Genomic DNA, 25454 nt, shown 5'->3' with positions numbered 1-25454 from the left:
TTAATATTACTCAGTACTTAAATAATTACACTGTAACAAGGACACCTTAAAAGTAAAGTGTAACCCATTTTTTTACAGTCCTTTACTGTTAAAAATACATTCATTTATTTTAGTATTGATTATTACTGTATTTTGTTGTACAAATAATCAAATTTAAAATGTTTTTATAAAGGGTCACCTTGAAGATGTAGGTGCCCCCCCCTCCTCCGCCACCCCCTCCTTTGAGCTGGGTCTTGTTGATAGAGGGTCCTTGTTGTTCTCTGCAGATCCGGTCCATAGTCGGCACCATCTAACAAAACAAAACAACAAAATTAAACAAAACGAAATGAAAAGAAAACAAAAACAACAATATGAAACGAGATGAAACGAAAACAAAACAAAAACACAAATCAAAACAAAACAAAAAACACAAAACAAATCAAAACTAAACAAAACACAAAACAAATCAAAACAAAAACACAAATCAAAACAAAAACACAAATCAAAACAAAAACACAAAACAAAAACACAAAAACAAAACAAATCAAAGCAAAAACAAAACAACTCAAAACAAATCAAAACGAAATAAAACAACAACAAAAAAACACAAATCAAAACAAATACAAAACAACAACACAAATCAAATCAAAACAAAACAAAAACACAAATCAAAACAAAACAAAAACACAAATCAAAACAAAACACAAAACAACAACACAGAAACAAAACAAAAACAAAACACAAATCAAAACAAAACAAAAACACAAATCAAAACAAAACAAAACACAAAACAAATCAAAACAAAACAAAACAAATCAAAACATAACACAAAACAAATCAAAACATAAAACACAAAACAAAACACAAAACAAATCAAATCAAAACAAATCAAAACAAAACACAAAACAAAACAACGCAAAACACAAAACAAATCAAAACAACACGAAACAAATAAAAACAAATCAAATCAACACAAAACAAAACACAAAACAAATCAAAACAAAACACAAAACAAAACATTTTATGCTTTACAAGATGCTCATCATACTGTTTTCTTTCTGAACAGCACAAAGACGCATGATATACTCACATTAGGGCAAGCGTCCTCTCCTTCCTGTCCCACTAGAATATACACCAGCTCATCCTTCTGTAGAAGGAAGTCTCCGGTCATATACACCCCATGTGACTTATGAACAGCCAGGACGCTGCGTCCACCAGCTGCTCCATACGCCGTGATCCTGAACACAAGACAAATAAGAAGGCAGTCATTCCTTCAAGCTTTCATCCAAAGTGACTCGTACAGCACATATTAGAGGGACAAATCTCCTGGAGTGACCTGGGGTTAAGTGCTTTGCTCAAGGCAAGGGCACAATCACGGTGGCTCTTGACTCACTCCTTACAGGGATCAAACCGGCAACCTTATAATTACGAGATCTAACTTTTAGTAACTAGCGATGCCATGGAAGCTCTGTGGCTAATAGTGAGTGAGCTGCCTTATAAGCAACATTGCAAAGGGACTGGAACGCAGCATCTCATGTAGTGCAAATACAATAGATTTTGAAGTTAGAATGTTCCTAATCTAACAACCTCTTACTCTTTTACGCATTTAAATGACACAACATAACAATTTTGGGCGAAATAGTCCTTTTTAATTACTGTAAACAAGTTTTACCAGTATTTAAAGTTTGGATATATAAATATATTCCGGAATACATGGCAGATCGGTATTACATATTTAATGAAATATATTTGTAGTGTTTCTGACAGATCGGTCCTGTTCGTTTGAGCTGTTTTGATGTTGTTTTTCCCACATAGCCCGCTAACAATGTCGTCTCAGCCAAATGAGATACCTACTTTATCAGACAGCATAATGTTACCTTTTGAAACGACCTTTGCGTCAGGGGCATACGTGAGGCTTTAAAATGTTGTCTAGGTAGGCAGTTAACTTTAAAAAAAAAAAGTTGTGTTTTTTTCTTTATAGACTTTGCTAAGTGAATGTCATTATCAGTCTGGGTACTACCTCAGCAAAGCAGCAATGATGACTTTGGAAATGTGTTTTCTCATTCCTCCTGATCCACGGACAGCAATTACCTGAATGACCTGATGGGCTTGATAACAGGCAGCAATTGTGCCGAAGAAGAATGTCTTCCCATTTCATGGTCGAAAAAGTATCAGCTAAACGCCTGGAAGATATTTTGTGTGGCTTTGGTGTGTGTGTACCTGTATTTCCTAGTCTCTGGGACCCGCCACATCTGGATGCCCTTGAACGGTCCCTTAGTGCCCACACTGACATTGACATTGGTGTTGCGGTAAGAGTTACTGCACTGAGTCGGCGTTGGGCCATCTTGTCCTGTCGCTCCACAGGTGTGGAATGTCCACTTGACAGCTGTGAAAACACAAATGCCCACAGATATAGCAAAGGTACATTTAGATTCTTCATTTTTTTTTCCAGTGGAATAATCTACCGTACACTTCTATTGGTGTAAAACTTAGGTGAAAATAGAAAGATATGCTTTGTGATGTGTTTGGCTGGCTGGGCAGTCAAAAAGCCACAGATAAATGTATGATTTTTTTTTTTTTTTGTGTGTGTGTGTTCTTAGCTGGAAACCTGTGGAATGTCTTTCACAGACCTGAAAATAGTGCTACATAAAAGAGTTCAATCATTGCTAAATGTCAAATGCTCTCACTCGTAAGAGGAATGAGGTTCTGACTGAGTTCGCTTCACTTATACTGTCAGCATTTCGATCAGATATACTCACTTTTAGCTTAAAAAAATAAAAAATAAAAAAAAAACAAAATGGATTCTAAAGTGTAGTGAAGTTTTTCTTCTTCCACGCAACAGACCAGGAGACTCTTGAGGTATCTTACACGCAGAAGTTCTTTATTGCGTAGCTGTAGTCATCTCAAAGATAGTCTAAGATAGTCTAACTAAGGGAAAACATTCCCTTACAATTTATACATTTAGAGGGGAGGAGTTTACATTGAGGGGGGGAGAAACTGAAACAAAGCATGCAAATGAATTAGGAACACACCCTACTCTGAGGCCATTACCAATCCGATTGAATCAGCATAACTTTTCAAATGCTGATGGTGGCAGGAACCCTGGTTCCAAAGAGCCATCCCAGAGCCATTAAAGACAAAAGGTGGAAGTCTCCCTTATAGCTAATCCAATCAAAAACAGGACTATCAGGAAAGGAGACTCTCGCTGGAGACTTTATCAGTTTTTATACCATTGGAGTGGAAACCTAAATTAAACATTTGACAAATTTGTATTTCTCCAATTCCCCCTTTGGGAGTTCTAAATAACTCCCACACTATATACAAATTTAAACAATTAAGAAAGTTCATTCATGTAACTTGTGCTAGTTACAGGCACATACTTATGTTCTGTGTTTGCTTTTTCTGTAATTACATGCTGACACAGAAAACAAACATGCAATTAGGGTCCGTGAAGCTCTTACGGAAAATTTAAACTTCAGTTACATCTGGTGTAATTTTTGCTGAAAGATCAAGACTGTTTAACCATCATGTTTGTGCACAAGAGAGTCAATGCAGCCATCTTCGGCTGTGGCCTGCAAGGTTTCCAGCAAAACAAGGATTCTGGAGTCTTCACATTGTGCGATGTCCTGGTGGTTACTACATCTTGATAATGTTGATTGATGACTGAAGGTTCCGTAAGTCTTTTCTCTGCGTTGTGTATTTTTTTTTTTCTTTCTTTAATTTGGTAAGAGTTGGCTCGGCAGTGGGTCTCGTTGTTTTCTGGAAGTGGTGTCTTCATACGCAGGTGAAGACGTCTGTGCATATGGGTCTCGGGATAGCCATCAAGTGGTATCTGCACAGAGGAAAAAGAAAACAAGAGAGCAGTATTTCTTCAAAGACAAGGGTTGTATCCTGCTGAGTAAACACTGAGTCTGCTATTGTTCCCTCTTTCCCTATTCCTTAATTCTTGACACCTAAAGAAAACAGTGAGGTGAGGATGGACTAAATGGATGGGGAAGGCCTATGAGGGAATCTTCGCCCAAGGGGTGACCCCCGACGCATATGGCATTTCGGTTCTTCCCTTGGGTTCCTCACTGGTTCGTGTCCTTTTTATGTCCCTGTCAGTGGGCAGAATTTTGCAGAACACTTTGCAATGTGACAAATGAGACCAAGTTTTTCTTCCTTGACACAATACTGCTCGATCAACATCCCTTGATGGGGCACATGCCACTTAGGCTCTAATGGCTTGACCTGTCCTGTGACTTGTGTACTTTGATCTGCGTAACTCAATGATGAGTTAATTTTCCTTCATCCTCTAACAAAACATCAGTCGTTGTAGACATCATACGTGAGAATGGGTGAGGATAGTTAAATCAATTTCCCCAATGGGAAAAGGTGACAAAATTGACTTTTGCTTCATTCATTAGTGCTAATACTGCGTGAGGGCATGTACATTTACAGTCTGGCCTAACACTATTATTGATGAAAGGCCTGTGCTGTAGAATAACATTTAAGGCTGTGAGTTTACTTAAAGCAGTCCCCCAAAGAAAAAGCTGAGACAGTCACTTTCCTTTTGTTCCGTTAAACAAACATAAGTTTTTTATCTCTGTTGTAAGTTACTGGGGAAATTAAGCACTCACAGTCCAAATGGTTAACACGTCAACAAGCTGCCCCACCCGTTTAAAGATGTGGGGAATGGCGGCTTCAGAATAGCAAGCAAACTGAGAAGTTGGGCAAAAAGGTTGACTTCGTTAACGTTCTTTCTGCTTTTTCTACACTCTCTGCTCCAATGTCCCGGCTGACCACAGTAATAACACCTGCCCTCTCTCTTAGGACATTTACGTTTCTGTGGGTTTTCTGTGCTGACCTTAAAAGAGGCTGCTGCAATTTGTACTCTTGCCTTAACATCAAAATCTCTTTCCCAAGCAGTTAACCTGTCCAGGTTACTTCTAAGAGTTCTGTGAGACCAAGTCAGATCCAAAAATGGCAAAGCTCTTCTGTAGTCAGCTATAAGGCCATCTGACCAGATGCGGACCAGCGGTCCTTTGTCATTGAGTACACTTTCAGAATCATCCACTATTCCACTGTACGTTACAGCTGACTGACAAAACCTATCAGTATATTCATTCACAGTTTCTTCTTTCTTTTGTACACAGTTAGTAATTCTAGACCAATCTATCTTGGGTCCTAGGATATTCTTTAGGATTTTCAGAACACCTTCTCTCAATTCATCTTTTCTGGCATGTTGCAGTTCAGAAGTAACAGCAGACTCAAAACTGTTGAATTCAGATTCAGTTAGAATTTGAGACATTAACTGTGTGACTTCTGTCAACGACATGTCGTACAGACGCATTTTGCTAACCAATGCTCTACTAAATTCAGTGAACTGTGTGCGTGCTGGCGGTAAACTCTGGGACAATCTCTCTATGTCTCTAGGTCCAAGCGTTGTAGCAACAGTTTGGATTTGAACAACAGAAGCACTGGAAGGAACACTTTCTGACTGTTCAATTCCCTGCTGTCTTTTTCTAGCAGCACACACCTTCACTGAATTTACATGCTTATCTGTTACTGATGGGATGTCTACATCTCTTTCAAACAATGCTTGTAAGTCAGGAAAAGTTTCATCTGACTGTTGGTCTTCAGTGTTACATTTGGCTGAGGCCTGGTTATTGCCCACCTTTGTCTTGAAACAGGACAATTGAGTCTGCAATTGTTTGTTCTGTTCATTTAACTTAGCAATACACCTAGCTTGCTCTTGTGCAATGGATAAACTGTATTCTTTGTAACAACAGATAATAGCTTTCACATTGTTCTTGCGAATACTTGCTCCTAGCACTTTTTTACACTCATCTATAGACCATACTTTTTCTGGGTGAATGCCAAATTTCTTTGTCAAATTCACTCTGACTGACTGAGTCACTATGGAGTCCATGTGCTCTCCTAACAATGACTTAAATTCACTATCTGACCATAATGGAGCGGCAAGGCCACTTTTCTCAGTTGTAGGAACCAACCTAGCATTCGTCACAACCATTTTGTGAGTTTCTTTGTTATCACACAAAACAACTAACTTTCTCTGATCAACAGAGGCTACACTTGTTTACACAGATCGACTGTTGTAAACCTTCTTTGACAGAGCAAAGGAAATCCACAATATTACTAGCACTTTATGCTAATACTTCCCTGTTTGTACAGAGGTTCAAACTTTCATCTCTAAAGTACATTTTTAGAGGGTAACACCACAAAACAACAACAAACAAACAACACAAACTATTAGCATGTTACGCTAATCTTCCCTGAAAGAAAATGGAAAGGATCTTTCACCTTCCTAAACTTTTAGAGGATAAGACCACAATAACTAGCACAAAAATGCTAATCCTTCTCTGTGAACAGAGGTTATCACCAAATATTAACACGTAATGTTAATCTTCCCTAAGTTTAGAGGATATCTTCTCTAGCAACGTAGAGGCACTATTCCGTTACAGAAAACTTCCCTGACTCATTCAGAGGATATCTTACAACTTCCCTGACTTATTCAGAGGATCCCAAAATATTAACATTTAATGTCAATCTTCCCTGCCTGACAACAGAGGATATCTATCATCTTTAAAAGACAACTTTTAAAGGATAACTTTAGTTAATCAAACACTACAGCTGCCTGATAACTCTTTCTCTGACGGCGCAGAGGCACAACTTTGGTACTGGTCTGGTTCTTTGAATAGAGTGAAACTCACCGAATCGTTGCTTGTATGAAAAGATTCAGTCTGGAACTCAGTCAGAAAAGTTCTTTTTGTTCTTGTTCTGGAACTCAGTTCACTTTGTTGATCTTGTTCTGGAACTCAGGTAAGATTTCTCTGTTGAAATCTTTTGTTGCAGTTCTTGATTCAGGTAAGATTTCTCTATCCGGGTCACGGCACCATCTGTAGTGAAGTTTTTCTTCTTCCACGCAACAGACCAGGAGACTCTTGAGGTATCTTACACGCAGAAGTTCTTTATTGCGTAGCTGTAGTCATCTCAAAGATAGTCTAAGATAGTCTAACTAAGGGAAAACATTCCCTTACAATTTATACATTTAGAGGGGAGGAGTTTACATTGAGGGGGGGGAGAAACTGAAACAAAGCATGCAAATGAATTAGGAACACACCCTACTCTGAGGCCATTACCAATCCGATTGAATCAGCATAACTTTTCAAATGCTGATGGTGGCAGGAACCCTGGTTCCAAAGAGCCATCCCAGAGCCATTAAAGACAAAAGGTGGAAGTCTCCCTTATAGCTAATCCAATCAAAAACAGGACTATCAGGAAAGGAGACTCTCGCTGGAGACTTTATCAGTTTTTATACCATTGGAGTGGAAACCTAAATTAAACATTTGACAAATTTGTATTTCTCCAAAAGGTTAAGGTGTATATATATATATATATATATATATATATATATATGTCACAACACATTTTGTGTTTCTGACATTTTTGTATCAGCTCTATGTCAGGAGCTACAGCAGAGACTGAAGGCTGATTCGTCATCTTCATCTTATCTTTGTTTAAGGAACAGTTTTATTTTCAGTATTATTTTTATGTTTACTTATTATTATTTTAATTGGTGTCCTACAACAACGGGCATAAGGTTCATAGCTTAAACTTTAAAAAGAATATAAATACACACAAACATAATGTACTTTTTCATAAACTTAACTGCATGTTAATTGCAATTAAATAAAAACAATAAATCCAAATTTAAAAATGTAAAAAGTTTTAAGTTTAAATTTCTATTAAACGCACGAGGCTGAGAGTGCTTTTTGACCCACTTATGTATGATTTAAGTACATTTTTATTTGTAATTTCATAATTACTTCTATTGTCTTTGAAATATGCTGAATGACCTGACAAACATTTAGTCAATTAAAATGTAATTTATAAAGAAACGTATATAGCATGGGTTTAAATATATATTTGAATTACAAATTAAGTTTTAAAATGAGCCATTAATCAAATAAACTACAGTTAAAGCGATAAACAAGTACTTTACAAGTCTCTGATATGTTAATCAGCTCATCAAAATAAGTGTAATTATTTGAACCATGACAAAAGATGATTAATGTACGAGTAAGTAAAACTTTAAATTTGAAGTTATTAAATTCACTTTTCAGAATGTCTTTAGAAGTAAGTAGCATTTTATTATATTAATATTATATTATAGTAATATGCAAGTACAAAGTTCAGTTTATGGTTAGTTGCATATATAATTACACATCATTTATAGTTATTACTACAATAACTACATGTAAACTGTAAAACGAGGACACTAACATAAAGTGTTACCCAATATTTAAGATATGAAGTACACTTCTTTTTCATTAGGTTGGGGTCTACTTGCAAAGCGGGAACCAATCAAATGACCTGAAAGCTACAAGGAAAACCAATCCAGTTTTGACATGAATGATCAGAACAGAGTGGTATCAAGGTGAGAAACAAAGTCTGAAAAGTACTTTGGTCATTGCATCAAAAATAGGAAACATTCTGAATATATTATACTGACATTTAACATTTTTAGCCAGTAAACTTCCAAAACAGGATTGTCTAAATGCACCTCTTTCTGTGCAGTGACGTTGCTCGGCCCAAGTCTGCGAATAAAATATCTGAATACATCCGAATGAAAGTTTAGTTCCATGCCAGGAACCCATCGGGCTGAATTAATTAGATCTGACGTGAAAGAAATCTTTGAGTTGTATAGAGGTAATGTGCCAGACAAATATCACCAATGGGTCTTATACAACTTCCTCTTATTATAGAGATCTCCAAGGTTTGATTGGTGGGAATGGCTGAGTCATCGGCGGTACTCAGCGCATCATGAGGTTAGCGGCCCGTCTCTTATTCTCATCAGGGGAAGCATTCACACAGACAGAGTCAGAGGAAGTAATCAAGGAGACAAAGGCCGAGGGAGCTGATCTGACAGAAGAACACACTCCCTCTCTCCGCGGCCGGCGCTGAAGATTTGAGTCAGCGTAAGGCAAACTTCCCCATTCGACTGGGATTTGGTTGCCAAAATGAGATGCCATGGTGGCAAGCGGAGAAATCGATAGTGGTGGATGGAATGGGAGAGGGCAGGAACAGAAAAGAGAAGGACAAATTGGAGATAACCAAAGGGAGAGTGGCGGCATGACAGAAAACTCCAATAGTTGCACAATTGATCAAAAACATCAAAACCTTTTTTTTTTTAAAGCTATATCAATTATCCATGACTGAATCAAGGGAAGATTGATGTACAACTTGATTTTCCTTCCAGTTTAAGGAAAACAGCAGCTGGGAATAGAACTCCAGAAAGCTTTACTAGAGAGTGTTTCTGGTAGAACGTGTTTGTGTTTAATTATTAACTGGCTTGAGCGATTGTGGTTTCAAAAAGCTAGAGGTAGGTGGGGGTGTGATCAAAATGCGGTACACTTATGAATTATGATACACTTATTTTTGATGAAAATTCAACTGAAAAATATCGAACAAAACCCTGCAAGTCAAAAGGACATACAAGTCAAAAGATTGGACACATTACTATGTTTAATTAATTAATATACTGTATATATCTTATGCTGCATTTATTTCATCAAAAATACAGAAACAACAAAGTAATAATTTTTATAATTTAAAATAATTATTTTTAATTTTAATATATTTTAAAATATAATTTATTTCTGTGATGCAAAGCTGAATTTTTTCTCCATGCAGTCTTCAGTGTCAAATATCATTCTAAAATGATTTATTTATTATAAATTTTTATTATCAATGTTACTGTCAGGATTCGTTAATGAATAAAACATTTTTTTTTAAAAAGCAAATAAATAAATCAATTAAAAAAAGCATTTACAACAAATTTTGTTTTAAAAATTATCTTTTGAATAAATGCTCTTAAAAAAAAAAAAAAAAAAAAAAACGCTTTTCCTTGATTCATCAAGGAATACTGAAATATTGTATCACAGTTTCCAAAAAACCCCCCAAAAAAACAAACAAAAAAAAAACATTATTTCGATAGTCCACTTTAGACATTTTGCTAACTATAAGTTTGCAGAAGCATTCAACTACATGTCAACTAACTGTCATTAGAATATCAGTATACTGTAGTTGATTGTCAACTACATGACGTCACCAAACAAAGTGTGGACTCTGAGGAAGTCCACAAGTCCAGAGTGTGCCATTTGGGACAGGGCCAATGTCACGTCTTCTTAAATGTTTGAATCTTCCACTTGAGTTCAAATTTTTCAACTTGCGTGGAAGACGTTAGTGGCAAAAACACGTCACCTAATTCGTGTCATTCGCGACGCGTCTATTCGCGTCTTTGCATTGACTTTTTGTGTAATCTACTCACGCAAATAATTAAATTCGCGTTCGGTGTGAACACACCATAACAATTCAGCTTTGCATCACAGGAATACATTCCATTTCAAAATATAATTAAAGGGATACTCCACTTTTTTTGGAAATAGGCTCATTTTAACACTCCCGTAGAGTTAAACAGTTGAGTTTTACCGTTTTCAAATCCATTCAACCGCTTTTCTTATAGAAGAATATCAGTAACCAGACAGTTTCTGGTCTCATTGACTTCCATAGTAGGAAAAAAATATATACTATGGAAGTCAATGAGACCAGAAACTGTCTGGTTACTGATATTCTTCTAAATATCAAAAAAGTGGCTGAATACATTCGAAAACAGTAAAACCCAACTGTTTAACTCTGGGGGAGTGGTAAAATGAGCCTATTTCCAAAAAAAGTGGAGTATCCCTTTAAATAGAAAACCATTATTAATAATATTTCACAATACCATGTGAATTGTTTGCAGTGCTATCGATTCAAGAACAGAATATAGACTAAAACCGCACAGTTTCATGACACTGAGCAATGAATGCTCCTCATTTTGCCGTCTCAGACACTGCAGAGAACAGTTAGACGACGTATTTTAAACCGTTCACGGCTGAACTACACTGGAGAACACCTTGCGTGAGTGAGGCTCTGCTAATGAGTCCTGATGAATAGCAGATTAGCTGCTCGATCAGATTTATTAAGGCTGAAATGGCTTGGGAGTCATTTCACAAACCATACTGATAAATGATATGCTCCAATGAGAGGAACACCTGTATATGCAGTGGGCAAACAGATCAGTCTTCCCAGGGATGATGGCACTTGGTCATGTAGAAGACGTCTGATTTGGGCACATTCAATAGATAAGAATGGTATATGCAGGGAAACTTCCAGTATCTTTACAGATGATGTTGATGCTCACGGTTGGTTTGGTTACAGAATGGCACCCGAATGTGTCTGCAACAAATGCACTGGAGAGATTCATGGAACACATATTGCTTTTCAAGGAAATTTAATGGAGACGAGCAGAAACTCATTAGTCCATATTGGACGTGATCGGGAGCGTGCAAATGATGCATCATCACCAGGTCATTATTACAGTCTGGTGGATTGTATACCAATATTTTACATTAACTGTTAATCAACTTTCATGCCACATGGTTTTCCAAGCATAGATGTACCCCATTAACACAAATTAATAACGAGTAATTACTTAAGATTTCATTTAATACGCCTTGACTTTGAAATAAAAGTTACATAAAGTATATATTATGTATTAGTAACTCATTGACTCCTGACTCCTTGATAACATACCATTTATTGTGATGCATTTAATATGCAAAAGCATGAAACTGATTTCTGCAACGTCAGTCCACCCTTTCACACACACTGTTGCTATTTGACCTTTCAAATCTTCAAATATCACATGACTTGCTAGAAGTGCCATCATTTCCTTGGAGGGAAAGCAACTCCAAAAACAAACTATCAGTTAGCAATTTTTATTTATCTTCCTTATTTTTAGAAGACTTATCTACTAGCATAAAACATAACATTTCCACCTTATTGAGTAAGTATGGACATGATTTTATTTAATAGATTTGATACATCTATTAAAAAGTCTACAAACTCTTAATTTTCTGCTGTTCTTTACTGTGATTGGCTTTATTAGATTAACACTTTTAAGGTCCACCCTGTCCTAAATAGCATTTCCATGATTTAGATTATGCCTCATACTTCTCCAGATAATTTTTAAGCACTCTCATCATGGTTCCCTGGTGTACACCTGCATTTTGAAATCCACATTAACATTAAATGAGACAAACTCTGATGTCACACGCACTCAGATTTGCACCAAAAGTTGTAGTGAGGATGTTGCGACTGGCCTTTTAACACTGTTTGATCTGAGGAGAAATGGTGCAGAAATTATGGCAAGCCGTTTTAGCTTTTATTCATTTCCAGGATATGAATTCTTGATATCAACAATTAAATTCTTGATATCAACAATTACATTTTTTGATATCAACAATTTAATTGTTGATATCAACAATTAAATTCTTGATATCAACAATTAAATTCTTGATATCAAAAATGTAATTCTTGATATCAACAATTGTATTTTCACTAGTGAAATGTCACCATAGGCTGCCATTCAAAACCAATTGTTGATATCAAGAATTGATTTCTTACTAGTTGAATTTCCATTTCAAATATCAGAAATACAATTATTACTAGTAAAAACCTTTATTTTTGATATTAAGAATTCAATTGCTACTAGTTGAAATGTCTATTCTTGATATCCACAATTGAAATGCTAGTATCCATGTTCATTTTCAATATCAATAATTAAATTTTTACTAGTGACAATTTTAATTTCTGATCTCATGAATGTGATTGTTACTAGTAAGAAAGCCATTTTAGATATCAGAAATACATTTTCAGTTATCAAAAATTATAATTTTTACTAGTAACAATTGAATTGTTGATATCAAGAATAGATTTCTACTAATAAAAAAATTAATTCTTGATATCAACAATTCATTTTGAATGGCAGCCTATGGTGAAATTTCACTAGTGAAAATACAATTACAGATATCAGCAATTAAATTTTTGATATCAAGAATTCAATTGTTGATATCAATAATTCAATTCTTGATATCAACAATTAAATTGTAATTGTTGATATCAAGAATTCATATCCTGGAAATGAATAAAAGCTAAAGCGGCTTGCCATACAGAAATAGTCCAGTAGATGGCACACTTTATTTTCTCTGCAGTGCACTTCCGTTTCAGAGAGAGAGAGAGAGAGAGAGAGAGAGAGAGAGAGAGAGAGAGAGAGAGAGAGAGAGAGAGAGAGAGAGAGAGAGAGAGAGAGAGAGAGAGAGAGAGAGAGAGAGAGAGAGAGAGAGAGAGAGAGAGAGAGAGAGAGAGAGAGAGAGAGAGAGAGAGAGAGAGAGAGAGAGGCCTCTGTTCTTAAGTATTCATCTTGTATATCCATTAGAAATCCAACATAATTGGTGCACTCAAGCATTTCAACAATTTCAGTGTGCTCAGAAGGAATTACATGGTCTGGACTTTGAATTAGATGTTTGCAGTGAATAACTCATAACTTGCTGTGAAAACAAACACTTCAGTGTCTTTATAATACACAACACTATACTTTTGTTGGGAGCCGGGAGTGTTGTTTGGATCTGACATCCATGTCTTCAACGTATTATAACTATTTAGGAAGCTATTTTGTTTGCATAAAAGTTGACAATTCATCAAGTTTTTTTTTATTATTATTTTTAGTTTATATATATATATACATATACTGTATATAACTATATTAATTTTCTATTGCAATTTAGTTTTAAATGAAAATCAATACATAAATGAACTACATCACATGTTTCGTTCCCATCATTTGCTTTGTGGGTTAATGCACATATAAACTTTGCTGATTGTAGGCATGCTGACATAGAGAATAAATTATATATATTTTTCAGAATGAAATATCTTGAATGTACTGCACATTATGTTACTTATTGTGCCCAAGAACATGATCTATTTAATGTCGGGTTCAGATTACATAATTGTTGACTGTTACGATAGTCACTGTGTCAGATTTTGGGTAACACTTTATTTTGATGGTCCCTTTTGAACATTCTGTTAACTATAAGTAACTTTGCAACTAGATGTCAACTAACTCTCATTAAAGTGTAGACTGTCTGCTTAATATCTGCCAACTCTTTAGTGTGATGGTCCTCTAACTGACTATAAGTAACTTTGCAACTACTTGACAACTTATTCTAACCCTACCAGTCTACTAATACTCAACTATTACTCTAATGAGAGTTAGTAGACATGTACGTGCAATTGAAGAGTTTGGTTCCAAAACGCTATAAATCCATTTTGATGAATTTGAGTAAAACTGTGTTTTCTTTAGCAAGAAAATGGGAAGATGAAAACCACTATTTTCGGTTTCAAATTTTCACATAGCATTTGTAGGTTATAATAACAATAAAAAATGAAATCCAGGTTTTGATTTCCAAAGATTTAATATAAAAACAGATCGTTTTTTCCCCCAAAATGCAATAAATCTAATAATTTATTTTTTTCAAAATGCAATTAATCAAAATAAAATTTTATACACATTGAATTTCTTGTGCATACTATAAATCCATTGCTTTAATATAACAATATTCGGTAACACTTTATGGGTTCATGTCATGAATTATCATGAATTCATGGATAAATGAATTATGCATTAATTCATATTAATATCATCAACAACGTTTTTTTTTAACAGTTCAACGTTTTTCAATCAAGACTTCATGGATGAAGAAAACCTTAATTAAAACATTAACTAAGACGAGCACATCATGATGAATTATGATTTATTAAGCATGATCTAAAGATATCGCTGTTGTCAACCTTGGGACGTCGCCGCTGAACTTTTTTGACGGCGATCAGCTGTAAACTGGCTTGGTCCTGCTCGGTTTTCGTTGACTTTGAATAAAACAACTGAAAGTTTTCCAAAAGATCCTCTGGGGGTCAGTGTGTCAGCGTGACAGAAGTTTGATGCTGTCGTGTGAGAACAAGCAACAGCCGGCATTTCCTCCTCCCGAGTCCATCTTCTTCCTCACGTAAATGATTCGATTTCGATGTCACGTTTACCCGTGCAGGATGCCTTACCCTCCGCAGGTTCACCAATGCTGTCAAAATTATTCATTTTTTTTTGTTTGTTTGTTGATCGAAAGGACAAAATAGAGAAAACTTAGGAAGCCGGGTTAGTTAAAGCGCTGCCGTTACTGTTTACATTGCGTGGAATGGTGCGTTGTGATTGGTTTAGCGGATATGTGGCATTTTGCAGAAAAGGGAGACTGGCGCTTGTCGCGGTTTGGAAAGAAAGGGAGAAAACATTACATAATAACACGGCGGATATCCCATTTTACGTAAAATTAAACATTGTTTTGTATCTGGTCGGTATTGAAAAGTCAGATTTTTGCAGTAACTCATTTTTTTAAAAAATGCCGTTTATCGCGTTTTGGAACCAAACTCTTCAATTTTACTTATTAAAAACAGAATGTGTTAAAGGGACCATCCAAATGAAGTGAAACCCAATTTGGACTCCTAAATTCTTGTGTCGTAGACAAGAAACAAGTCAGACTACACATTTCCTCCTGACCAATCATTGTTTGAACTAGTGACTGACTTCTGGACACAAGAGAATAAAAAACAATGTTTGTACTAACTTAATGCTAATTCCAGACCTCAACAGTTTTCTTTTTGCACTCAGTTGTGGTAGTCCTTCAATGAAACATTATAAGCGCAGAAAAATTGTTGCTTACGTATACTGTAGCTCCACAAACCTTTCCTCTATTGCACAATTAAACCTAGCAGAACCAATACCACCGTCTCTCTTCGTTACACCATGTTTGAAAGCTGTATGGAAGAGCTTCTCTGCTCCTATTGGTCAATCACAGATGTGATGGAACCCGTTGTGATCTAACATACTAGTCTTTCTGTTGGGACGTCATGTCATCCACTATGACACACCATACAAGATAAAACGATCAATTAATGCGCCCTGATGCCCATTACTGTTTACCAATCACCACAACACCCCATGTCAAATGGATCATGCCAAAATCGGGCTGATATTGTGTAGTCTGAACCTGACATAAGTCCACATGTCATACTGACAAAAAATATGCTTCTAACCACAGGTCAATAGGTTTGCAATGCTGTTTGTGAATGTTCGCTGGAACGGTTTCAGGAAAACCCAGATTTGTTTAACTATGTTTATGAAAAAGAAAAAGTGCCTGTATTTGGCTTACAATACTTTTGGGGAACGGTGTGCTGGGATGTCAACCAAACTAATGAGTTAGGTAGCTGTGAGAGACTAGTTAAAACCAACATTTTGAACAATGACTAAAAACATGTTTTATTTTAGCGCTCATATATACAATAACAAGAACAAACATGAATTGCACCAAACTTCAGACTTTTAAATCACACTGGGGCAAATTTCAGACTGAACAAGCTAGATAAAAGTCAGAAATATTACAAAAACAGCTCAAGCAGATGAAAGTAGCTAAAACTCACATTCTGTAGACGGTGGTGTAGTGGTCTTGATGTTCTCATTGCTCGGTGTGAACAGTGCTTGCGTGGGGCTTATGGGAGCCACCGGAGGAAATTCTCCATTGGCTGAAGATGAGAGAAAAGACACAATACAATGTTGCAGTCCAACAATACTAATGCAGCCAGAGAAGATCTAGCAGGCATTGGAAAAACACAAGCCCATAGAAAACAGCTCTATTTTTGCTAAAAAAAAACATTATTTTAGATAATATATTCCATGACAATACACATTCTATAATGATATTAGCATATCTGTCTCGAGAATTGCTTGAATATACAAGAAACATGCTTTCTGCATATGTTTGCCTATTTTTCACGTTTCGAGAAATGTTAATGATATGCTAATAAAGATGCTTGCTGATGATGTAGAAGTCTCAAAAGGGTGTGCACTAGACCTTAAAATCTTGATATGAATTACTCAACAGGAAAAAGTCCATGTCACCTTATAAATGCACATGTAAACAATGGATAGTACAAAGTGCAAATGAACCTTGCTAATATAGGCTATATTTTCAAGCCACCAAGAATTTATGGGTATCTAGCATTTTTACAGAGAGCTTAATAAAACCTGTTTCTAGGATGCATTTGCATTTCATGAGGATTTGTCTGCTTCCTGTCTCTCTTTGACTGGACTTGATCTTTCCATCACCTCCGCATGCGATTTTCATCGGGTAATATTTAATGGACAAGCCCGCCTGATGCTCAAACATGCAGGATAGTGCAACGCATTCTCATCCCAAGGTGTCATATACGACACTTTTGCCAATGCGTAGACATCCAACGCACATGGCACCCTTAAGCATCAATGTAACGCTTTGGTTATGGGTAGGTTTAGGTCTGGGGTAGGGTTAGGGTTAAACCACTAGGAGGCGCCTTCTTGCCCATATATCTGCGTCTCACATTGGCACTAAAGGGTGCCATGTGTGTTGGATATCTATGCATTGGCAAAAGCGTCAGTATATGACACCTTGGAATGAGAATGGGCTGGATAGAGCAGTCAGGATAAAACATGTCTTATCTATATCATTTTATATCAATTGCATTGTTCAGTTCTTGATTCTTTAGGCTGATGTGTTGACTGCACATATAAGGTAATTCCAGGATTGCTGACCACATAACGATTACAAACCACTATTTTATGGAAGATATTTTATTTGTAGCATAGCAAGCTAGCTTTAGTGATGGAAACTCAAAAAAAAAAAAAAGTTTTGAAATAAACATATGTACGTGTCAACCGTGGTTAATTGACTCCACTAATTTAATTATTGGTAACACTTTATTTTTACAGTGTCTTTGTTACATGTTACATGTACTTACCATAGTAATAACGGTAAAGTATGCATAATTACATGCAACTAATCCTAACCCTATTGCAAGTACATGTAGTTAATTAATATTAATCAGTACTTAAATAAATAATTACACTAACAAGGACACCTTCAAATAAATTGTAACCAATTATTGGTAACACTTTATTTTACAGTGACACATGGTAGAGTGACTAACCCTATACTAAGATATTGCTTAGTAATATCACTCAAATGTATAATTAAACTGATGTAATAACGACACAAAATTGAAAATGAATGAAGGTTTACATTAGGAGTCATTTTCAATGAACTCTTCAAAACCTCAGTGGAGGAAAAAAAAAAGTAACTAACAAATATTCAAGCGTTTGTTTTCAAAGAGTTAGACTGTATTAGTCTGATTACGAAGCATGTCATACTTGTACTTATAATTGGACGTAAAACACAGTCTAAGCTCCACAAAAGTAGACAGCCACCACTATTGGTGTCAAGAGTTAGGTTCATCTTAATTATTATGGCAAGCCACATGAGCTTCTGCATTGTCCAATTGTCAACTCCCTGTGAAGACGAATCATCCCTTTCCCCCAAACGTACAGTAACTGCTCAGACAATACTGGGACTCTGGGAATAATGCTACCTCTCATCTCCATCTCTTTAATACTCATCTACTCCAACAAACCCCCACACCACTCTGACTCGAGCTGGCATCATTCTTCACAATGTAGACAAGCTCCTTCCCATGATGCACCATGTCGCAGGGTTATTATCTTTTTAGGAATCAAGAAAGAAGTTGATCCGTTAAAATCATACCTCTGAGAGACCCTGCCTTGTGTCTCATGCAAAAAGGAAAGAAAAGTTTTGTATTTTTACAACAAACAAATTCTAAATTAAACAAGTATGTAGATAGTAGTTCCTTAAAGGGATATTCCACCCAAAAAATGAAAATTTACTCAGTTGTTGCAAACCTGTATTCTTTCTTCTGCTGAACACAAAGGCAGATATTTTGAAGAACGATTGGAACTTTGTCACCACTGATTTCCATAATATTCATTTATGTTTTTCTATGGAAGTCAATGGTGCCAAATGGTTTGGTTCCAATCGTTCTTCAATATATCGTCCTTTGTGTTCAGCAGAAGAAAGAAACTCATACAAGTTTGCAACAACTTGAGGGTGAGTAAATGATGACAGAATTTTCATTTTTGGGTGGAGTATCCCTTTAAGAGCAGTGTTGGGTAGGTTACTTACAAATGTAGTTGGTTACTGATCCAACTATATATATATAGAAGAGGGAGGATCTATAAAACACTGCCCAATATACTACAACTTTTCCTGCATAGTTTTGTGTTACTCTTGATGACACTCATCGATACTGACAGGTCCTTTAGACATTACACCATGGTAGTGTGGTTTACTCATTTTTTTTTTTGTTGATTATGATGGCATTATTTTAATGTGCTGCTCATTTGCAGTCTGCAATGTAAGGTTTTTCAATTGTATTTGTCAATGAATAAATGATATATATTGAAAACTGCATGTTACTTATTTGATTTGAACTGAAGCACATAAATACACATAAAAATATAGCTGCAAGCAGCCATTACCGGGGCCAAGCGCAAGAAGCGGCAACATATGCCAAAATGGCAAGGAGTGGCAGACCAACTGCAGCAAGGAGCAATTAAGGGCATTTTGAGAGAACTTTGGGCAAATGGCTAAAAAAATCACATAAACATTAACTTATAAGATGATTTAATGGGTTATCACTTTCGAACAATAGGTGGCGCAGTTACGAAATAGATGTGATGTGGTCAGAGGGAGGTGACAATGACACATGCAAAGTTTGGTGTAAAAATGTGAAGGCATTGCAGAGATAAAGCCTAAATAGTAATTTTGGCAGCATGCCTAAACTTTGATGCTGTGGTATACGAAAACGGTTTTGTCTATCATCGTGCAATTCATAACTTTTAGTCGGCACGGTCTGGAGATGATGCGATTAAATTTTCGTGAAAATCGGACAAACGGTCTAGGAGGAGTTCGAAAAAGAAGGCTTTTCAAAGAAATAAAGATGGCGGACAGGAAGTTTGGCTGATTATGCAAAACCTGATATCTATGTTTTTGGCATAACCCAAGGAATCTATTAAGATCAGTTTCATTGCAATAGGCAAATTTATTCAAAAGTTATTAGCGTTCTCAGAAATTAATTATAACTTTTGACCAACAGGTGGCGCTGTCTCAAAATCTTTTGAGTACCTTCAGGGCATGCTGCTTATGGCACACACTGAGTTTCAAAATGTTAGACCAAAGCATTTGTTTAGTATAACATTGTATTTCACAAAACTGTATTGAAGTCAATGGGAATTTCACGTTTTGTTCTATTATAGCGCCACCAAGAGGCTCAGTCCCACAATTTTTTTTATGTGTCCTCAGAGTGACCCCATACATATGTGTGTCAATTTTGGTGCAAATATCTCAATTTACTTCCGAGTTATAAACATTTATATGAAAAAACACGTAAAAAATGACTGACACATGACTTTGTTTGAATTTTACTACCCCTTACTATCAATATTTACGCATTTGGGCATTAGTGTATAGTTAACAAGCTATGATTCCGTGTTTCTGGCGGTGGTTTCGTCTCGATCGGAACAGCGGTTTTGAAGATATCGCCAAGTGTTTTTTTCGCGCTAAATCGCTACGCTACGCCATCCGTGAGACGAAACCCGACATATTTGGTATCGTTGGACTCGGCAACGATTCAGGACCTCAAAAATATGACTCCCGTGAAAATAAGTGTACCACACCCAAAGTTATAAGCGTTTGAATAAAACAATTCACCACTAGGTGGCGCTGTTTCGAAACTTCTCAGGCTCCTTCAGGGCATCGTACTGATGACCCATAACGAGTTTCGTAACAATTCGTTCATGCGTTCAAAAAATACAGCATTTTAGCACATAATTCAAAATGGCCGACAGCCAAAATGGCCGATCTGGGGAAATTGGATATCGGTCGACTCGGCATGACGCCCTGAATCTAACGAGACCAAGTTTTTGATTTTTGGAGAAACCGTTCAGAAGTTACGAGCAAAAATAGCCATTTTTCATATCTCTGGACCACTAGGTGGCGCTGCGCCGAAACGCAGCACGTAGCCTCAGGTCATGCTTGTGATAACACGTACCAAGTTTGGTGTGAAAACGAGTAAGCGTTGCGGAGATACAACCTCACGTCTGTTTTCGCAAGCGCTACGTAAATTTTGTTTACGCGTTTATCAAAAACGGTTATTCGAATCATCTTGAATTCCATAACTTTTTGTCAGCACTGCCTGGAGATGATCCGGTGCGATTTTGGTGAAAATCGGACAAACCGTCTAGGACGAGTTCGCAAAAGTAGGTTTTTTGGAAAATTCAAAATGGCGGCCGTTTTTTTATGACGGAAAATGACGTCATAGGGTGCAATCGAATCGGCATGAGCTCAGGAACAAGAGGAAAAAAGAATTTTGTTGATAGGCCTTACGGTTCAAAAGTTATTAGCATAATAAAAGTGAAACTTTGGACAGTTGGTGGCGCTAGAGGGAATGAGTTAGAGACACCAAAATTGGTGTATTTAAAGTTGGGACTGTCCTCTATCAGAATGTCAAACCAAAACAACTTTCCCGCAAACCGGTCTATGGGCTGCCATAGACGCCCAGTCGGAAGAAGAATAATAATAATAAATATAGCTGCAAGCAGCCATTACCGGGGCCAAGCGCAAGAAGCGGCAACATATGCCAAAATGGCAAGGAGTGGCAGACCAACTGCAGCAAGGAGCAATTAAGGGCATTTTGAGAGAACTTTGGGCAAATGGCTAAGAAAATCACATAAACATTAACTTATAAGTTGATTTAATGGGTTATCCCTTTCGAACAATAGGTGGCGCAGTTACGAAATAGATGTGATGTGGTCAGAGTGAGGTGACAATGACACATGCAAAGTTTGGTGTCAAAATGTGAAGGCATTGCAGAGATAAAGCCTAAATAGTAATTTTGGCAGCATGCCTACATTTTGATGCTGTGGTATACGAAAACGGTTTTGTCTATCATCGTGCAATTCATAACTTTTAGTCGGCACGGTCTGGAGATGATACGATTCAATTTTCGTGAAAATCGGACAAACGGTCTAGGAGGAGTTCGAAAAAGAAGGTTTTTCAAAGAAATAAAGATGGCGAACAGGACGTTTGTCTGATTATGGAAAACCTAATATCTATGTTTTCGGCATAACCGAAGGAATCTATTAAGATCAGTTTCATTGCAATAGGCAAATTTATTCAAAAGTTATTAGCGTTCTCAGAAATTAATTATAACTTTTGACCAACAGGTGGCGCTGTCTCAAAATCTTTTGAGTACCTTCAGGGCATGCTGCTTATGGCACACACTGAGTTTTGTAATATTACACCAATGCATTTGTTTAGTATAGCATTTTAATTCACAAAACTCTATTGAAGTCAATGGGAATTTCACGTTTTGTTCTATTATAGCGCCACCAAGAGGCTCAGTCCCACAATTTTTTTTATGTGTCCTCAGAGTGACCCCATACATATGTGTGTCAATTTTGGTGCAAATATCTCAATTCACTTCCGAGTTATAAACATTTATATGAAAAAACACATAAAAAATGACTGACACATGACTTTGTTTGAATTTTACTACCCCTTACTATCAATATTTTCGCATTTGGGCATTAGCGTTTAGTTAACAAGCTATGATTCCGTGTTTCTGGCGGTGGTTTCGTCTCGATCGGAACAGCGGTTTTGAAGATATCGCCAAGTGTTTTTTTCGCGCTAAATCGCTACGCTACGCCATCCGTGAGACGAAACCCGACATATTTGGTATCGTTGGACTCGGCAACGATTCAGGACCTCAAAAATATGACTCCCGTGAAAATAAGTGTACCACACCCAAAGTTATAAGCGTTTGAATAAAACAATTCACCACTAGGTGGCGCTGTTTCGAAACTTCTCAGGCTCCTTCAGGGCATCGTACTGATGACCCATACCGAGTTTCGTAACAATTCGTTCATGCGTTCAAAAAATACAGCATTTTAGCACATAATTCAAAATGGCCGACAGCCAAAATGGCCGATCTGGGAAAATTGGATATCGGTCGACTCGGCATGATGCCCTGAATCTAACGAGACCAAGTTTTTGATTTTTGGACAAACCGTTCAGAAGTTACGAGCAAAAATAGCCATTTTTCATATCTCCGGACCACTAGGTGGCGCTGCGCCGAAACGCTGCATGTAGCCTCAGGTCATGCTTGTGATAACATGTACCAAGTTTGGTCTGAATAGGATTAAGCGTTGCGGAGATACAGCCTCACGTCTGTTTTTGCAAGCGCTACGTAAAATTAGTTTGCGCGTTTATCGACAACGGTTCTTCGAATCATCTTGAATTCCATAACTTTTTGTCAGCACTGCCTGGAGATGATCCGGTGCGATTTTGGTGAAAATCGGACAAACCGTCTAGGACGAGTTCGCAAAAGTAGGTTTTTGGGAAAATTCAAAATGGCGGCCATTTTTTTATGACGGAAAATGACGTCATAGGGTGCAATCGAATCGGCATGAGCTCAGGAACAAGAAGAAAAAAGAATTTTGTTGATAGGCCTTACGGTTCAAAAGTTATTAGCATAATAAAAGTGCAACTTTGGACAGTTGGTGGCGCTAGAGGGAATGAGTTAGAGACACCAAAATTGGTGTATTTAAAGTTGGGACTGTCCTCTATCAGAATGTCAAACCAAAACAACTTTCCCGCAAACCGGTCTATGGGCTGCCATAGACGCCCAGTCGGAAGAAGAATAATAATAATAAATATAGCTGCAAGCAGCCATTACCGGGGCCAAGCGCAAGAAGCGGCAACATATGCCAAAATGGCAAGGAGTGGCAGACCAACTGCAGCAAGGAGCAATTAAGGGCATTTTGAGAGAACTTTGGGCAAATGGCTAAGAAAATCACATAAACATTAACTTATAAGATGATTTAATGGGTTATCACTTTCGAACAATAGGTGGCGCAGTTACGAAATAGATGTGATGTGGTCAGAGTGATGTGACAATGACACATGCAAAGTTTGGTGTCAAAATGTGAAGGCATTGCAGAGATAAAGCCTAAATAGTAATTTTGGCAGCATGCCTAAAATTTGATGCTGTGGTATACGAAAACGGTTTGGTCTATCATCGTGCAATTCATAACTTTTAGTCGGCACGGTCTGGAGATGATACGATTCAATTTTCGTGAAAATCGGACAAACGGTCTAGGAGGAGTTCGAAAAAGAAGGTTTTTCAAAGAAATAAAGATGGCGAACAGGAAGTTTGTCTGATTATGGAAAACCTGATATCTATGTTTTCAGCATAACCCAACGAATCTATTAAGATCAGTTTCATTGCAATAAGCAAATTTATTCAAAAGTAATTAGCGTTCTCAGAAATTAATTATAACTTTTGACCAACAGGTGGCGCTGTCTCAAAATCTTTTGAGTACCTTCAGGGCATGCTGCTTATGGCACACACTGAGTTTCGTAATGTTAGACCAAAGCATTTATTTAGTATAGCATTGTACTTCACAAAACTGTATTGAAGTCAATGGGAATTTCACGTTTTGTTCTATTATAGCGCCACCAAGAGGCTCAGTCCCACAATTTTTTTTATGTGTCCTCAGAGTGACCCCATACATATGTGTGTCAATTTTGGTGCAAATATCTCAATTCACTTCCGAGTTATAAACATTTATATGAAAAAACACGTAAAAAATGACTGACACATGACTTTGTTTGAATTTTACTACCCCTTACTATCAATATTTTCGCATTTGGGCATTAGCGTATAGTTAACAAGCTATGATTCCGTGTTTCTGGCGGTGGTTTCGTCTCGATCGGAACAGCGGTTTTAAAGATATCGCCAAGTGTTTTTTCCGCGCTAAATCGCTACGCTACACCAACCGTAAGACGAAACCCAGCATGTTTAGTATCGTTGGACTCGGCAACGATTCAGGAACTCAAAAAGATGACTCCCGTGAAAATAAGTGTACCACACCCAAAGTTATAAGCGTTTGAAAAAAGAAATTCACCACTAGGTGGCGCTGTTTCGAAACTTCTCAGGCTCCTTCAGGGCATCGTACTGATGACCCATACCGAGTTTCGTAACAATTCGTTCATGCGTTCAAAAAATACAGCATTTTAGCACATAATTCAAAATGGCCGACAGCCAAAATGGCCGATCTGGGAAAATTGCATATCAGTCGACTCGGCATGACGCCCTGAATCTAACGAGATGAAGTTTATGATTTTTGGACAAACCGTTCAGAAGTTACGAGCAAAAATAGCCATTTTTCATATCTCTGGACCACTAGGTGGCGCTGCGCCGAAACGCTGCACGTAGCCTCAGGTCATGCTTGTGATGACACGTACCAAGTTTGGTCTGAATAGGATGAAGCGTTGCGGAGATACAGCCTCACGTCTGTTTTTGCAAGCGCTACGTAAAATTAGTTTGCGCGTTTATCGAAAACGGTTCTTCGAATCATCTTGAATTCCATAACTTTTTGTCAGCACTGCCTGGAGATGATCCGGTGCGATTTTGGTGAAAATCGGACAAACCGTCTAGGACGAGTTCGCAAAAGTAGGTTTTTTGGAAAATTCAAAATGGCGGCCATTTTTTTATGACGGAAAATGACGTCATAGGGTGCGATCGAATCAGCATGAGCT

At 37.1% G+C, this 25454-nt stretch overlaps 1 protein-coding gene across 4 annotated transcripts in view; it reads right to left on the bottom strand.

Moving 5' to 3' along the window:
• Positions 1-25454, bottom strand: part of alk (ALK receptor tyrosine kinase) — a 419464-nt gene that overhangs the window by 30059 nt on the left and 363951 nt on the right. For all 4 annotated transcript variants that reach the window (XM_039665984.2, XM_089120560.1, XM_089120559.1 and 1 more), the window contains 4 exons: positions 16390-16491; positions 2200-2365; positions 1070-1217; positions 179-289 (listed from right to left, as the gene is read on the bottom strand). In XM_039665984.2, the coding sequence (XP_039521918.2) occupies positions 179-289; positions 1070-1217; positions 2200-2365; positions 16390-16491 (527 nt within the window). The remainder of the gene's footprint in view (positions 1-178; positions 290-1069; positions 1218-2199; positions 2366-16389; positions 16492-25454) is intronic.

This window comes from Pimephales promelas, chromosome 15 (genome assembly GCF_988280905.1).
Source record: "Pimephales promelas chromosome 15, fPimPro1.hap1.1, whole genome shotgun sequence".
In the NCBI taxonomy this organism is placed as follows: Eukaryota; Metazoa; Chordata; class Actinopteri; order Cypriniformes; family Leuciscidae; genus Pimephales; species Pimephales promelas.
The sequence above is the reverse complement of the archived record's forward strand: the minus strand, read 5'-3'. Positions and strand labels throughout refer to the sequence as shown.